This window comes from Amia ocellicauda, chromosome 6 (assembly GCF_036373705.1).
Source record: "Amia ocellicauda isolate fAmiCal2 chromosome 6, fAmiCal2.hap1, whole genome shotgun sequence".
NCBI lineage: Eukaryota > Metazoa > Chordata > Actinopteri > Amiiformes > Amiidae > Amia > Amia ocellicauda.
The window spans coordinates 32,924,271-32,940,756 of record NC_089855.1 but is presented as its reverse complement, the minus strand read 5'-3'; the positions used below and the strand labels follow the sequence as shown (position 1 = coordinate 32,940,756).

At 43.4% G+C, this 16,486-nt stretch overlaps 1 protein-coding gene across 1 annotated transcript; it reads left to right on the top strand.

Annotated features, from left to right (window-relative positions):
• Window positions 1-1,181: 1,181 nt before the first annotated feature.
• LOC136751862 (interferon-induced GTP-binding protein Mx-like) lies at window positions 1,182-16,012 on the top strand. The gene is made up of 12 exons (XM_066707617.1): window positions 1,182-1,392; window positions 1,696-1,836; window positions 2,582-2,736; window positions 3,024-3,162; window positions 3,849-4,047; window positions 4,485-4,563; window positions 5,675-5,797; window positions 7,109-7,250; window positions 7,345-7,503; window positions 7,924-8,000; window positions 14,719-14,922; window positions 15,770-16,012. The coding sequence occupies exons 1-12, from the start codon at window positions 1,182-1,184 to the stop codon at window positions 16,010-16,012; spliced, it is 1,872 nt and encodes a 623-aa protein (XP_066563714.1).
• The last annotated feature ends 474 nt before the right edge of the window (window positions 16,013-16,486 follow it).

The following is a 16,486-nucleotide window of genomic DNA, read 5'->3' as shown; positions in this document are numbered from 1 at the left end:
TTCTTTAATGTTTGAGTCCATCAGTTCCTCAGTTTGGTTCGCTGTATGTAGCAGTTAGTTTCCAAGGGAACCAGAATGTGTTTGCTTTCACATTGCAGAAAAATTGTCAGAATGTCATAAAAATACTCGAGGTCACTTTCGAATTAACCGAGACCACCCCTTTCTAGTGGTTTTTGGTTTGGTTGGTGTTTTGGTTTGATCTGCATCCTTGTGCAGTTCGTCACTATCAGAGATTTCACAAATAATTAAATGAATTACACAGTGAGTTTCCCTTGCAGCAGGGCCCCCAACCCTGGTCCTGGAGGACCCCATAGCCTGCTGGTTTTTGTTCCAAATGAGCTCTCAATTACTTGATTGAACCTTAATTGAATTGAAGTAAAAGCACTGACAACCATAAATCAATGGATTGCATTGCACTCTTTCTAGTCTTAACACAGAAAACTATCCTTTACTGTGACATTTTCAGTAATGCTTGCAGTACTGAATTACAAATACAGAAAGGAAATTATTACCATTGTATGCTTTGCCATTATTTGTTGTTACACTTCCAATTCAGTATCATAGACTTCCAATACAGTAGGGATTAACTTGTTTTTTGAGGCTAATCTGGTCTGTAATCCACATATGTGCTGCATGGATGTGCTATTTTATTGATTGTTGATTCTGGAGCCCAAGGAAGCAAAAACTAAAAGTTGGAGAATCTTGGTGCCTTATATACTTTTATATTTAATGCTTAACATTTCGATTTTGAGCACCTCATATCGTGAAAATTAAAGCATTTCTGAGAAAATGAAACTATGCATTGTTTAATGGATTTTTAACTCTTCTATTATATGGGTCATTGCATTCTTATATGTGTGAATGTTTTTCCCAATCATTGAATATCATGAATGAAAAACTTTCAATCAGAATTGAAACCAGTGATCGCCTTCTCCAGTTCATGTTTCCTCAGGGGATTTGGAGCTTTCCTCTATATTCCAGGTGATCTTTCCTCAAGAGAAATTTCCCCCAAGTGGCTACATTGTGCCATCGATTGCTGCTGAAACTGAGATTAATCACTGCTATACTATGCTGTAAATGGCGTAGTAAAGGCATAACTTTTGAAATGTTGGGACCCAAAATTTAGGGGGCCTTGAGCCCCTGACCATAACCCCCCCACCCTCGATCCACCCCTGGCAGTGATGCTCCCTGTCATGCAGCAGGCAAACACTGCTCTGAATGCGCAATATGAGGAGAAGGTGCGGCCCTGCATTGACCTCATCGACTCTCTGCGGTCCCTGGGGGTGGAGAAGGATCTGGCTCTGCCTGCCATCGCTGTGATTGGAGACCAGAGCTCTGGGAAGAGTTCAGTGCTGGAGGCGCTGTCTGGAGTGGCTCTGCCCAGAGGGGCTGGTGAGTATTTGTGTTTAGACATGCAAGTCTGGATGTAAAGCTCAACTGTTTAGTCAAGGAGGAACATGGGTGTCTTTTGACTTGTGTCCAACCACAGAATTTATTAAATTACTCATAACTGGCAAGAAGTTAGAGTTCTCTCTAGGACACCACAGGTTTCACAGGTTAGCTCACAGCCCACTAGTGTCTGGTAGGGTGGAGTACAGCCAGTGCTCACTCACCCCGTCACACAGTCCTAGTGGGGATTTTTCTGCAAAAGAGCCTTTAATTGGAGTTCTGATCTGAGTGCTTTTTTCCTTTCAGGGATTGTAACCCGTTGTCCTTTGGTACTGAAACTCAAGAAAGTGAAGGGGGGAATGCCATGGGAGGGAAAACTTCATTATAGAGATAATATCAAAGTATATCTGGGAAGCCCAGCACAAGTGGAAGAGGAGATCCGTAAAGGTTAGTACCTTGGCTACTGAGTGGAAAGATCCAATGGGATCTGATACTTGTGCTGTTATAGTCCTTCTCACCTAGAGATAAGCCACACTTGTCCTTACCCTGGGAGCTCCTGTAGAGAATCTTCCCTTTGCTGTGAGTTGCACATGCTTAAAAGTTGATGGAAGTAGCAGAAAGACATCTGTCCTGGCTCAAACCTCAAAAAGAGAACCCTATTGACAATTCACGACAATGCCATCAATTTGTATTTATTTTAGGTACCAGCCTGGTTCTGCCTAACAAAGACATTCTTCCTCCTGCCTGGTTACACCACTATCCCTTGTGTACTCATCTCCTTTTCCTGCTGTTTTTCTCTCTCTCCAAAAATGCAGATTTTTATACTCACTAAAAAGCATTGTTATAGTCTCCAGTTAATAAGTTTTAAGTAATCAACACATGAGGTCATGTGTTGATGTGTCAGTCAAACTTTTTAACTATACAGTACTGTATTTTGCTCAAGGGAGAGAATGGTTTGAACCATTCATGTTTATCCATGAAAAGGGTGCCCAGTTACTTACATTTCATACCAAATTAGGTCTATATTACATAATTTATCTAATTATTTGCTTATGTAGCATGTACGGTCAGACCCTGATCGCATTAGAACCGCCATCTTGGCTGGCAGTGCTCCGGGGTTTTGTAGCTTCAGCTCTGGATCTGACCTTGAGCACAATAGCATTGTACTAATATAGCGTTCAACTTCTTTCAGCACAAGATATCATTGCTGGCAAAGGTGATGGAATCAGTGATGAAAAGATCAACCTGGAGATCATCTCAAGTGAAGTCCCTGATCTGACCCTCATTGACCTCCCAGGGATTGCCCGTGTAGCTGTTGGTAACCAGCCCAAAGACATTGGAAATCGGGTAACAAAGATTTATTTGTTTCCTCAGCCCAGCAAGTTCTAGCCAAATCTGAATACATTACACTCGGCCAAAGCTTCTGAAACCTGTTTCAGTGTAATATTAGAAGACATTGTGATGTGCTTTTTATCTTAACTCTGGGGTTGCATTTTCAAAAAGGTTCATTATACTTTATTATGTTCCCAGCAACAATATAATTACCTACATTTAGTAAACTGTAGTGATTTATCTAAGTATCACCTACAACAGTATTACCCCGATGTATGATTGCATTATTTGTGGTTTTCCAGATTAAAGGAATGATCCGGAGGCATATAGATAAACAAGAGACCATTAGTTTAGTGGTGGTTCCATGTAATGTTGACATTGCCACCACAGAGGCTTTGAAGATGGCCAAGGAGGTTGACCCCTCAGGAGAGAGGACACTGGGTAAGACTGGATTACGTTATGTTCTCTGCATTCCAATATGCTATGTCAGTAAAGATGAGTGTAATATACTGGTGAACAATATTATGAATCAATATTTAAATACCTATGTATTTGTATCTGAGGAAGTGCAGATTCATCACATCATCATATGTGATGTCTGTAAGTCAAAGGATATGTCAATGGCCCAGCACAAATTCTGGTATGTCCAAGGAGCTATGGCTGTACTACTGTACTAAATGTCAGATATAAAGCATTAGTGTTTTTAAAAATAGCAGCCCATATGGAACTAACATATATTTGCAAAATTACCATTTTTTTTATATTAAAAATACATTGGATATACTTAATTATTGTTTTGTACATCTTATTTTAAAGATATTTAATAGATTCAAAATTTGTAGTGAAGTGAATTTCTACCATGTGTTTACAAGATAAATATATACATATAAATAAATATATGGATTACAGAGTAAAATATATATCTCATATATTTTTAATATTCAAAAAGCAGCCAGATATGTTTGTAAATTATGGGAGGCTTCCACAAAATATAGTTTTATACAGTTCCAAGAGTGGCTTCAAATGTTAGTGTAATGTGCATGTCAAGTCAGATAACTCAACATGACGATTGAACTTCTATTCCTCTATAGAAGTAACATTATGGTATTTAATTAAACATTTTAAAGGGATCCTGACAAAGCCAGACCTGGTGGACGAGGGCACTGAAGTGAAGATTGTGGATGTCATGCGCAATTTAGTCATCCCTCTGAAGAAGGGTTACATGATTGTGAAGTGCCGTGGCCAGAAGGACATCAATGCAAATCAGACACTGGCTGAAGCTATCAATAATGAAAAGGCTTTCTTTGAGGATCACCTTCATTTCAGGCAAGGATATAGTGAATGTGTGGTATCAAATATAATTTATTTATCAGATTCTCACTGGCAAAACATACAAATATTTTTTTTGTCAGTCTAGGCCCTAGACCAAATCACAATATTGATAAACTTGCAAACCATGAATTGTAAATGTGTACCCTAATGATATAATATCTAATACTGTAGTTAAAAGTAGTAGAAAGGGCCTGCTGACAAAAAACACAATTGGGTAGAAGTTTGTAATTTGCAGATTGGTCAAAGTTTTGACCTAGTCAAGGCTGAAGTGTCTTAGTGTAGAACCCTTCATCAGCAGAAGAACCACAGTATTAAGTGGAGTACGTCTTTAAAATGGGAAAAGGCAAGAAGTACAACAGAAAGGCTATGCAGAGAGTTAAACATTGAACAGTAATTAGTTTTACATTCTTTCTCTGTTTTCTCCGTTGCAGACCACTTTTGGATACTAAGAAAGCCACTGTTCCCTTCCTGGCTGAAAGGCTGACCAAGGAGCTGGTTGACCACATTTGTGTAAGGTTTCTCTGTGGCAGTAGGCCATACCTCCTCCTCCTTCTACTATTCCCCAGTTTATCCTTAGGCTTTAAATGTATACTTGCTGAAATAGGAAATTACTACAGTATATTATCCTAGACGTCTTCTAGGTGTTGTCTCAACACCCTTTTCTAGTTGTTTCAGGCCGGGAATGCATGTATACCTATACACAAGCGTTTTAAATTTACTGGACAGACTTCATGTGTAGTTAATTCAGTATGAGGTTGGCTTTGCCCGAAGGGAGAAATAAGGACAAGAGTCCAAGGATATTTGAAACCAGTAAATACAAATAAGCTACATAAAAATGTATATGGCAATATCTGAAGCATTTTTGATATCTGAGAGGTGAATTTATACTGGAATAATCTTTGCTTCTCCAGCAAAAGAGATATAAATTCATGCATTACTGGTTAGTTCAGTATTTTTTTTAAACTTGATGTTTTGATAAATAACATGAGTTAAATCTTTATTGAACTAAGAGAATAACACTTTTTCTATAGCCTACATTGTTCTTGAGATAAATAAATAAAACTACAGCTTCTCTTATCCTATACAAAACATCCCTAGAATATCTTTGAGCGGCAGTAAAATGTACAGCTGCAAAACTGACAGTTTCTCACAACCTAAAAGGAATTATACATGATAGATTTGGATTTAAACTGGTTCATATCAGTTAATGTGACCCCACTGACAATCAGCATTTATTTATTTTTTGAATATCTGAATGTGATGTGTTCCTAAAACAACACTTCACTGATACTTTTTCATATGTTGTGAAAATTGATCACAGGGGACCTTTTCTGAAACAAATGAATTGGACAACCTACTAGGCTGAATGCACCCCTATATAGTGTGCTATGAATATTAACTTAAATTTTTATTATATTAAATTAGGTATTCTAAGCAGTCCATTCTCAGTGCTGTCACTATTCCTCACAATTAGAGTAACTATTCATCATTCAGATTTCACAGTTGTATACCTTGGTAAAAATACAGGAAATTATATGAAAGTTAAAATTATGGTAGGAGTATAGAAAACCAAGATACAAACTATGCAAACCACTTTAATAAGGGCTGCTTTTGTTTCTAGAAATCTCTCCCTCAGCTGGAAAACCAGATTGAAAAGAAACTTCAGATGACCGTCAGGGAACTTAAGAAGTATGGAGAAGGAGCACCAAGATCTGATAAAGAGAAGTTGACCTACCTGATTGAAGTGAGCTCTGTGAACACACACAAACCTGAAAATACACTCTAAATTAAATAAATTAATTAGGCTGTGAAATTCAGTGTAGACAATTATGAGTGACATTTAAAGCACTACAATGCAAGTGCTCACACTGTACAGTATCTTATCTTTTGTCAGATCTTTGACTCACATTATGGATTTCTATTATATATTTATTATTCATGATTTTTCTGATCTCTCTAAATTAATTCCCCTGAAATCAACAACACTCTCCACCTCTCCTTCTGCTAAGAATATTGGAGTCACACTTGACCCTGCGTTGTCCTGGTTCAAAAGCACAATTCTATAATTTATTAAAAATACAAAACTGTCATATAATACTTGCAAATATTTTCTTTATCTTAGGGTTCCCTTGATATATAGCACTTTCACACATAAAGCAAAACAGACAAATGTGTAAACAGTTCTCTGCTGTCCATGGTGCTGCTGCTGCTGGGAGCTCCTACTGCTGTCCATTGTCCTGATGCTGGGGGAGTTGCCTGGGGCTTCCAGTGGTCATGTAGGCTAGAGATGAAACGTGCAGACACATAGCGATGGTCTATAACCCAACCCCTGAACACACTACAACACGTTATATTAAATTCCTGATTTTCCTTTCTCCACTTCCTGAGCAACATGCACATAATCCGACCCTACCTCACCAAGTACTTGGATCAGCTTCTCGTCCAGACCCTGGTTCTCTCTGACCTGGAATACTGCAACTCCCTCATAGCTGGCCCTCCTGCATCCTCCTGTTAACTGTGCGATCCAGTTCATCCAGATCTCACCTGTTTGACTGGTGTTCTCTCTGCCTCGATTTGCTCATGCTACTTGACTACTTCACCCTTTCCACTGGCTCTCAATTTGATCTCGCCTCCAGTTCAAGTCTATGGTTCTTGACCACCGTTGTTTTGACGAGACTGCTCCTCGCTAACTCCAAGGCCAGAAGCCTCGCTGTACCCCCCCTCTGCCCCCTTCCTCCAGAGCCCGCACCTTTTTCACCCTCACCCCTAAATGGTGGAATGACCTACCCACAAATAAATATAATGTAGTCTTAATAAACAGAATTGTACTCGATTTCAGATTTATATAAATCAGTGGGTGCATTAAAATTAAAAGGTTAGTTAATTAACACTGACAAGTCTTACCTCCTTTTAAGTGATATTTATAAGTTTGTTTTTTTACTGCCCTGAATACAGGCCTAATTATCTATAATGGCACACCACTGTTGAACACTATTTTTCATTATACTAAAAATGTTTTTAATATTATTTTTAAAATTTTCATATTCTATTTTAGAAAATCCGGAAGTTCAATGACAACCTGTCAGAAGTAGCCCGGGCTGAAGAGCCTGTTGAGGCTGAAGAGAGCCGGCTTTTCACAAAGATACGCAAAGAGTTTCAAAAGTGGAAACAACAACTGGACAGGAAGGCCACTAGATGTAGGTGGAAATCAGACTGAATGTTGTTGAATGTAATTGAAAAGCTTGGGTGCAAGCAAACTCTTTTTTTCCCTTGCTTGTGTTCTGGCTGCAGTGGAGGAGCACCTGCGGGATGAGGTGGAAGAATACAGCAGGATGTACAGAGGCAAGGAGCTGCCCGGCTTCATCAACTACAAGACGTTCGAGGTCATTGTAAAGCAGCACATTGATGACATGGAGGAACCCGCTGTCCGGGTCTTAAAAAGCATTACAGGTGGGGAAAAGATTGTATCTGTCTCTGAACAAACAAAAGATCAGAATTAAATTGGTGTTTTTCTTTTCCTCTGCATCTGTAAAGAGTCAATACATAACTTTCTCATTGTTTCATGTTATGCTCATTTTGTAACAGCCTAAAACTGATATGTTGTACAGGATGGGCCATTTATATATGACACATTTATTTTTGTAATTAAACAAAACTGAACAAGAAAAACATGTTTTTTTTATAATTAAATTAAGTACAAGCATTGGAAATTGTCAAACAGATTGTTCTACTTCACTTGTCTGTGTCTGTGTCTGTGTCAGATATTAATAACTAATCAATAAGCTAATAAAACATCTAATATACCCACTAAATAAACTGATATAAATATGTACTATATAATGATATACTGTACCTTTTCTTTTTTTTCAGACCTCATTCGTGCGGACGTCAACAAGATTGCCACCAACCATTTTGAAGCTTTTCCAAATCTTTTGAGAGCTGCAAAAGTATGGCATTTCTTTGTTTCTGCAGTTGGGATTCGTTTAACTATTTCTTTAACAGGAACATTGTTAACAGGTTGGCAATTCCCGCTCTAAGGAGAAACATAGAATTTGAGGTTATCTTTCAAGTTGGAAGCACTGCCCAAGGGGGAGGGGTTTCTGCGCACTTCCATAGGAACCCGATTGAAACGTCACTCTATCAAAGCTGCCATTGGCCCCTGCACTCGTCACTCAGAACAGGTCCCTTCCACGTCCTGTTCTATAAAATGTGACGTCAGCGCAGGTTCGTCCTCTTTTGCCATTTCACTGGACTCGAGAACGTAAGCTCTCTGTGTCTGTGTTTGTATAAACATTCAAACTGCGTATTTCGGCTGTGTGGCTCACTTCATAGTGAATTGTTGAACGGTTCACCACTGTTTTCGCTACACATTGTCTCTGTCTTGTGTGTGTTTAGTTGTTATTGATAGCTAATCCCGATTCTGTCCCGTCTACGCACCGGAGGTCCGGCTGCACTTTCGGCTTCAGTTTCATTCACAAGAAAAGCCTTTTAAAAATAATAGTTGTGTTTATATAGTGATATATATATTCCGACTGCTTGCTGTGTTGGCTTTTCTTCCACAGGATCTATTCCCTTCACAGCAGGAGTGCTAGCAGCAGAAGTAAAATCTGCTAGCCCTCCCAGTCCGTGTGTGTAGTCCTCGGTTTTAGATCCCGCTATGGCTGGTGGTCTACTACCCTCAGCCCCCGTGGACCCCGGACTCCACGTCACCTGTTGTCCCCGGGAATTCCCGACACACACGGTGTGGTAAAGCCTACGGGCCTACGCGGCACTTGTATCCAGCACCTGGTGCTTGGTATACACAGTATTCAATCCGGCAACAGCAAGGTTGCGTGTGGTTGGTGTCGAAGCGCTTGTGTGTGGTTGGTGTCACAGCACCCCCGTGTATATAAACGTTGCCGGGTGGAGACGCAATTACAGTGGCGGGCTCGCTAGGCGCTCCAGTTGTTGCAGAGGCGTTTCAGTTGTTGTGTGCCCCCGGTGCAAACATTGACTGGCGCCTCTGCTGCACGTTTCCCTGTGCACGTGAGTTGCGCTCGGCGCTCTGTGATGAGCTCCTCTCGCCCCTGCCACTGTGCCACTTGCGGCCAGCGCACCTTGGCCGCCTGGAGTGGGGAAGTCTTATGCCCCGTCTGTCAGGGCATTGACAGCGGGCGCAATTTGGCTGCGACTACCGGTTCTGCTACGGTGTGTAGGCCTCGGTTTTAGATCCCGCTACAGCTGGTGGTGTACTACCCTCGGCCCCCGCGGACCCTGGACTCTGGGGAGTAGCACCTCACGTGGGCGAGATCTCACTCAAGCACGTGATTGACAGGGAAAAGTGGCGAAGCGACACCCCCGGGCTCCCTCCCCCTCTTCTGTGTCGTCGTTAGCCCCTTCCCCATCACGCAATCGGGGACGAAGAACAAGCTTCACAGACAGAGGCAGAGATGAGGCCATCCTTGCCCTGAATAGCAGGATGGACCACATCTGCGCCCTCCTGTCTGCACAGGCAACACAAGCAGCAGCCCAGACCCTGACCTCCCCACATCTCGAGTCTCCACTGCCTGCCCATGTACCACGGGACTCTGAGGGGAGCCTCTCTGCCCTGTCTATGGACAAGGACAGCAGACAGGTATTCTGGGAGGAGGACCGCCTATTACTCAGCCCGCACGCGGGTTTGAAATCAGAGGCGGAGCTCATGGAGGGGGAACCGGCCTCATCCCCTCCAACTCCATTGAGCAACAACACTTCCCCTGTTCCTGTAAGTCAGGATCATGAGTTTTGGGCGGTGATCTGGAGGGCCGTGGACTGCTTGCAGATCCCCTGGCCCTCTGACCCCGCCCCCCCACGCTCCAGGTTCGAGAGGGAGCACCGACCGCAGCAGCCCACATCGGTCCTTCTGCTGGTGGTGGAAGCCTATGCCAGAACCCAGGGTGTGGCTGAAGCGGGCCTGGTGGACTTCCCCCGAGTAAACTCCACCTTCGCTGCGCTGGTCTCCTTAACCCCGCTGTCCGCGGAGTCACGTGACTTGGCCTGTTCTGACAATGTCGCGTGATGGAGACCCTGCTCCGGAGGGCCTACAAGGCTGGAGGCCAAGCACCTCGCCTGCGTAACACCGAAAGCCTGCTGGCCCTTTACCTGCCCCTGCCCCAGTCACTGCATCACAGGCGTCGCCCCTATCATGGAAGAGATGATGCGCACTCCCCAGGAGAGGGATCAGTCCCTGCAGCGAGCCAGGGTCTACCCGGTTACACCCTCGGCCTCGCAGGCAGGCAGCCAGCCTCGCAGGCAGCCTTCAGGAGCTCAATGTCTCTCGACATTGGCTCCCAGGCAGCGTCCCAGGCAGCAATCCCGCCCCCCTGCTGATCTTTGAACCAGCAGGCAGGTGCCCCAGACGGCAGCCGGGCGCCAGGCCTTATGTCCTGATCCCCAGTGGTCCAGCAGGACATGCTTCAGAAGGATGGCTGGCAGACCTCCACCCCCTCCCCCTCCTGAACCTCGACCCTGTGATATTTTTTGGGTCTTTGGCCCACCTGTACACCTCCCAGCAACTCCAAACTATAACAGTTGGCTACTTCCCGTAATTTCAGGCCCATCCACCCCTCTTCTGAGGCGAGGTGTGGCCGTGAGTGAGGGACCCGTGGTAGTGTGTGGCACTTCGCGTCAAGATCGCCGCTCTCCTGGAGAAGTGGGCAATTTGTGAGGCGCCACCACTGGGGCAGCACGGGGGATTCTCATCCTCACACTTCCTAGTTCCCACGGAAAGTGGTGGTTTCCGCCCCATCTTGGATTGCAGACGCCTGAACCGCCACCTCAGGGTTTTGCGCTTCAGCACGCTCAACCTGCGAACCATGTCCCAGGCTGTCAGGCCCGGTCAACTGGTTCATTTCAGTGGATCTGAAAGTTACTTACTTTCACAATCCTGTTGTGCAGGTGCACAGGAAGTTCCTCAGCTTCGCCTAAGAGGGCAGAACGTTCGAGTTTGCTGTTCCCTCCTTCGGCCTATAACGCAGAAAGGGTTGTCTCTATATACGCGTGTCTCTCCCTCTTCTGACTTAGAGCTCATGTCAGGGTGTCCCCTTGCCAGAGGCTGCTGGGCCTCCTAGCGGTAGCATCACAGACCCTCCCCCTCGGCCTCCTCCGATTGAAGACGCTGCAGGGGTGGTTCGAGTCTTTACAGATGCATCCTCGCCGCGATTATTCACACCGAGTCACAGTCACTCCGGCATGCTGGAGGCTGGAGGCGTTACGATGGTGGCGGGAATGACTGATTGCCTGGGGTCTGTCAGGCGCGGTAGTAGCCACTATTCAGCCGGCGAGAGCTCCCTCTATGAGGTCATATTACAGTTTTTACAAGAGCTGTTGGACCAGGGCAAGTCCCCATCCATGCTCAAAGTGTATCTAGCGGCCATCTCCGCTTGTCATGTCCGGATTGATGGCGAGCCCCCTGGGCCTCATTTCTTGGCTGTGCAGTTTCTAAAGGGAGCTTGACGGCTGCGGCCTCCTCACATCCCTTCACTGCCCACATGGTGTCTTGATGTAGTGCTGGACGCACTTTCCCAAGCCCCATTTGAGCCACTGAACTCAGCTTAGCTGAAGCTGGTGTCGCGTATACGTCTCTGTGTAGCGACGTAGAGCAGGGATTTGTGGGTAAGCGTAGCCCGCAGAGGCGCTGACATGCACTCCTCCAAAATCTCAACCTTGTCTGCATCTCTGTGTCCTGCACGTCAGGCCAGCGCTAATTGGTTGAGCAGGGTGATTCTAAGAGCCGCGGCCAAGCACTCTGGTGACTGGTGTACAATGCCTCGCTGTAGGCGCTGCAGCAGGTCTGAGAAACGATGTGGTGACATACGAAAGTATTTAAAATGCTGACAAGTCATTGATGCCGAGACCTGGGTTTGCAACGTGATCAGGATTGAATTCCAAAGTTAGAAACTCGCTGAGCTGGTCAGACGAGAGCTTTGTCAGGTGCAAATCTTATACAATAAATAATAATAATAATGAATATATTATGTGTAGAAAATAGCTTGTTTCACCAATCAACATGATTATAAATCTTTCACAATTACTAATTTGATTACAAAGCCCATATTGTCGGCTATATGTATTATATTATTCGTTAAGCTATAGCCTATCATATGAACTGTGGGTCTGGTGGTTGGAGAAGAACATATTTATAGCTCATTCATTTTGAGGAGTTTAACAGTTGAAACACCATATGGACTGAAAGATCGAGACAGCGGTAGGTGAGAGTCAGTGTTTTGAACTGAATGTGTGCCGGTATTGGGAGACAGTGGAGGGAGCGGAGCAGTGGAGTAGCGTGTGCGAATTGGGGCAGAGAGAATACCAGACAAGCCGCAGAGTTCTGGATGAGCTGGAGCGGTGGGTAGTAGTTACAGGCAAGCCGGCCAGGAGGGAGTTGCAGTAGTCCAGGCAGGAGAGGACCAGTGACTGGACGAGCAGCTGAGTCGAGTATTCGGTGAGGAAGGGACGGATCCGGCGTATGTTGCTCAGGAAGAATCTACAGGTGCGTGTCAGCGTGGTGATGTGCTGGGTGTAGGAGAGCGCAGGATCGAGGGTGACTCCTAGATTTTTAGTGGAAGAAGAAGGAGAGAGTGTGGTGGATTCCAAGGGGATCGAGATGGGGAGGTCAGCAGAAGGTGAGGAAGAGTGTGGGAAAACAGGAGATCCGATTTGGAGAGGTTGAGCTTGAGGTGGTGCGAATGCATCCAGGCGGAAATAGCAGACAAACAGGTAGCGATGCGAGAGGGGATGAGAGGGTCAGAAGAGGGAAAAGACATCATCAGCATAGAAGTAATAGGAGAAACCATGGGATGCAATGAGGGGGCCCAGGAAGCGAGTGTAGAGAGAGAACAGGACCGAAACCTAATTGTCAGCACAATAGAGCTCTTCCACTCTGTACTATTCAGTTGAGTTGGATGCTCCTGTGCTGTGTGCAGGTGGCATGAATGTTCCTGCTGCCACGCGATATATATTGTTGTTGATTTGTACAACATTGTAGAGCTGGTGTGGCCTTGTTCCTAGCTGAGCTAGTGGAGCAAGCGGCCAGTGCTCCCATGTTATAAGAAGAGTGCATCAATGGTTTCGTGCACACCACAATGTTATGATTTGATGGTCATGGTAGAGCCTGCTGTTGTCCTGCATTAGCTGTGCTAATAGGTGACAACTGCTCCCGTGTCACGTGGTGGTGCATGATTTGCTTCCTGCACCGCGCGATGTGTTTAGTTGTTATGACAGCACATGGAGCTGGGTGCTTTATACCGTTCAGTGAACATGTTTTTCCTGTGCTGCGCGGATGCAGCATGAATGTTCCTGCTGCCACGCTGTGTATACTGTTATGTCCAGCTGTAGCTACATAGTGAACTAGCCAGCTGTGTGTTATTCAATGGTCTGTGGCACAGGGGCCAATGGCAGCTTTGATAGAGTGATGTTTCGATCGGGTTCCTATGGAAGTGCGCTGAAACCCCGCCCCCTTGGGCAGTGCTTCCTTTTTCAGATAACCGGGGTTGCATACGCAACCTATTGTTATCAGTATTGGCAATATCAGATAAAAAAAGAAAAAAGTCTAGTTTAACAAAAACATTAGTAGTTCTGTGCTATCAGAATACCAGTTTACAGAATAAGAATGCAAGCATCCTTCATCAAGATTGTGTATTTGGGGGACTCTCATCCTTTTATTGATACACACGTTGACAATTTGTGCCGCTGTTTAAATAAACATTCTTAGAAACAGTGTGCTTCCTTGTATTTTAAAGGGACTGTCCCTAGTGGATGGCATTGTTAGGCATTATGCCTGAGAACGGTCTGCCTGCACATTGCAATTCCTCATGTAAAGGAGCCTGACGTATTTATGGCTGTCAGTTCTCAACATGGGGTGAAGGACACTTAGTAACTGAATCCTTTGATGGAATTGTCTGGTGGAAAAATCCATATTCATGACAATATTTTTATTTAATATCATAATAATCATAATAAATATGGATTGCAAATTAATTACACTTTATTCATATATTTAAATAAAACTTGAAAAATAAAAACATTTAAAGTTTTTTGGCGAGAAATACCAACAACTACATTTTCTGGATTTAGAAGGATCTTTGTGCTTTTCCTTTTCCAAGGAGACTTGCCAATGCCTCCTTTGGGCAGGATGGTATGGAGCAGGGTCCTGTGCATCTGCACCTGCCTCAGAGTTCCCTTGTTGTAATGTCTTCCTACAGCCTTCTTTTATTTTTGCCAGTTCAGCATGGTAGCACGGATCCAAGAGAGATATGTTGAAATATATTATCACTCAGTATTATTTGTTTCACAACTGATCAGCAAGACCATAGTTTTGGTCTGCTTGGTTTGGTTTGGTTTGGGTTTTGGGTTTTGATATGGAAAATAATGTTTTGAAACACGTATTCATCAAAACAAGCTATGGATCTGTTTACACAAAATGGTTATGCCGAACACTGACACAACCTTAGAACCACATATTTTCAAGTCAAGAAACAACAAACTCACTGAACTGAAAATTACAATTTGACATCTAAACAATATTATTTTTTATGTATTTATTTTTGCATTGCACTAATATTACTTGGAATGACAGAACAGTAGTCATCATCACATAGAAAGACACATGATGAATAATTACCTTTTAATGTGTATTTATTTCTGGAGGTCTGCATCGAAGACCTGCGGGGACAAGAGGAGAAGACATCTGAGGAAATTACACGGCAGCAGTTTAAAATGGAGAAAATGGTCTACTCCCAGGACTGCCTTTACAGCTACCAATTAGCTGTAACCAAACAGAGAGGGGTTTCTCCATTTCATACTAACACTGACATAAGAGAGATGGCCCATCACGTTAATGCATACTTTAAGGTAGATCATTTATTTTTCTTTCTATTGCTATTAATAATAAAACTATTGAAATGTCCACTAATATTAGTTTCAAATCGACTAATTTTCCACTCTAGTATATACATATAACAGGGTGTATGCAGAAGCAAGAGATATACATGGTAACCAGACACCTGGTTGAGTACACAAATTAAAATAAAACCCAAACAGACAAATATATGAAAAATATATTAACTTGAAATAAAACTGCCCCACAAAATGTAGCATAACATATTGTAGTGATCTGGTACTGTGTTTGTGGGTGGAGACTGCGATGTGCGTCTATCTGTCAATTCTGTGTGTTAAGGGGTGGGGCAGATTGTTTGGGGATCAGATTATAGTTAGCGAGAAATATTGGATTTTGGGGTCAAGGGTTAACCCTGCGCGGACACAGTGATTGGGGGAGCCGGTCACAGGGTAAAAATAAACCTTAAACAAGGGATTTATTGCCTCATATCATTATTTTATGTATTGTAGGTGTGTAATTAGTTTTCCAGTTCTTATTTGGCTTCTTCATAGTGCTTCCACCTGCTGTTTTTTTTTTAGAAACTGTTGTTGTACTGCAGAAGATAGAACGTGTGGCAGAGAAGTTTATTTCCTGTCCATGGCTCGAATTCAGCTCGATGCCAGGAATGATTGTACTTTTTCCAGATGAATACTGTTCTGTACTGTTCTGTACTGTTTGTAAACTATTAGCATCAAAGTTTTCATTTATTCCTAGCCTAGATGTCAACAAGCCAGCAAGTTTCTTAATATAAATTGCTTATTTTTTGTGTTGTTCATAATGGTATCACTGTCTGAAACCACCACTGTGTTTCTGTTACTCCAGATTGCCTCTGACCGCCTGGCAAACCAGATTCCACTGATACTGCAATACCACATGGTGCAGCAGTACATCAGCAATGTACAGACCTCCATGCTGGAGCTGATAGGAGAAAAGCAAGACACCAATGTGGAGCAACTGCTACGGGAGAATGGAGAAATCGCCCAAGAAAGGCATGCCTTGAAGTGTAGTATGGAACGGCTGAGAAAAGCCCAGCAACACCTGGCTCAGTTTGTTGTTAACCCATGAGGCATAGTTGTGGATGTTCCATGCATTTTTATTAATTGAGTGGAACATAATTACAAATCTAACTAACTCACACTCAGAATTCTTGTTTTTTTGTTTGTTTTGCTTAGCTTTTGAAGATGATTTGTTTAACCATTAAAGCTAGCCTTCTTGATATCTGCTAATTAGACTAGACCAGTGTTTCTCAATCTCCTTAGGCCTGTGGACCAGTTAATCAGTTAATTCAACCTTTTCCATGGACCACCCAACCCTGGTGACAAAATGCATCTGCTTATCTCTAAATGATTAATATTACTGGAACATAGACATTGTAATTTATTGAAATGCTGCTATAAGGTATTGTTTGGGGGGCGGCACTGTGGAGTTAGGATTAGGGCTCTGGACTCATAACTACATAAGAACATAGGAAAGTTTACAAACGAGAGGAGGCCATTCGACCCATCGTGCTCGTTTGGTGTCCATTAATATCTAAGTGAT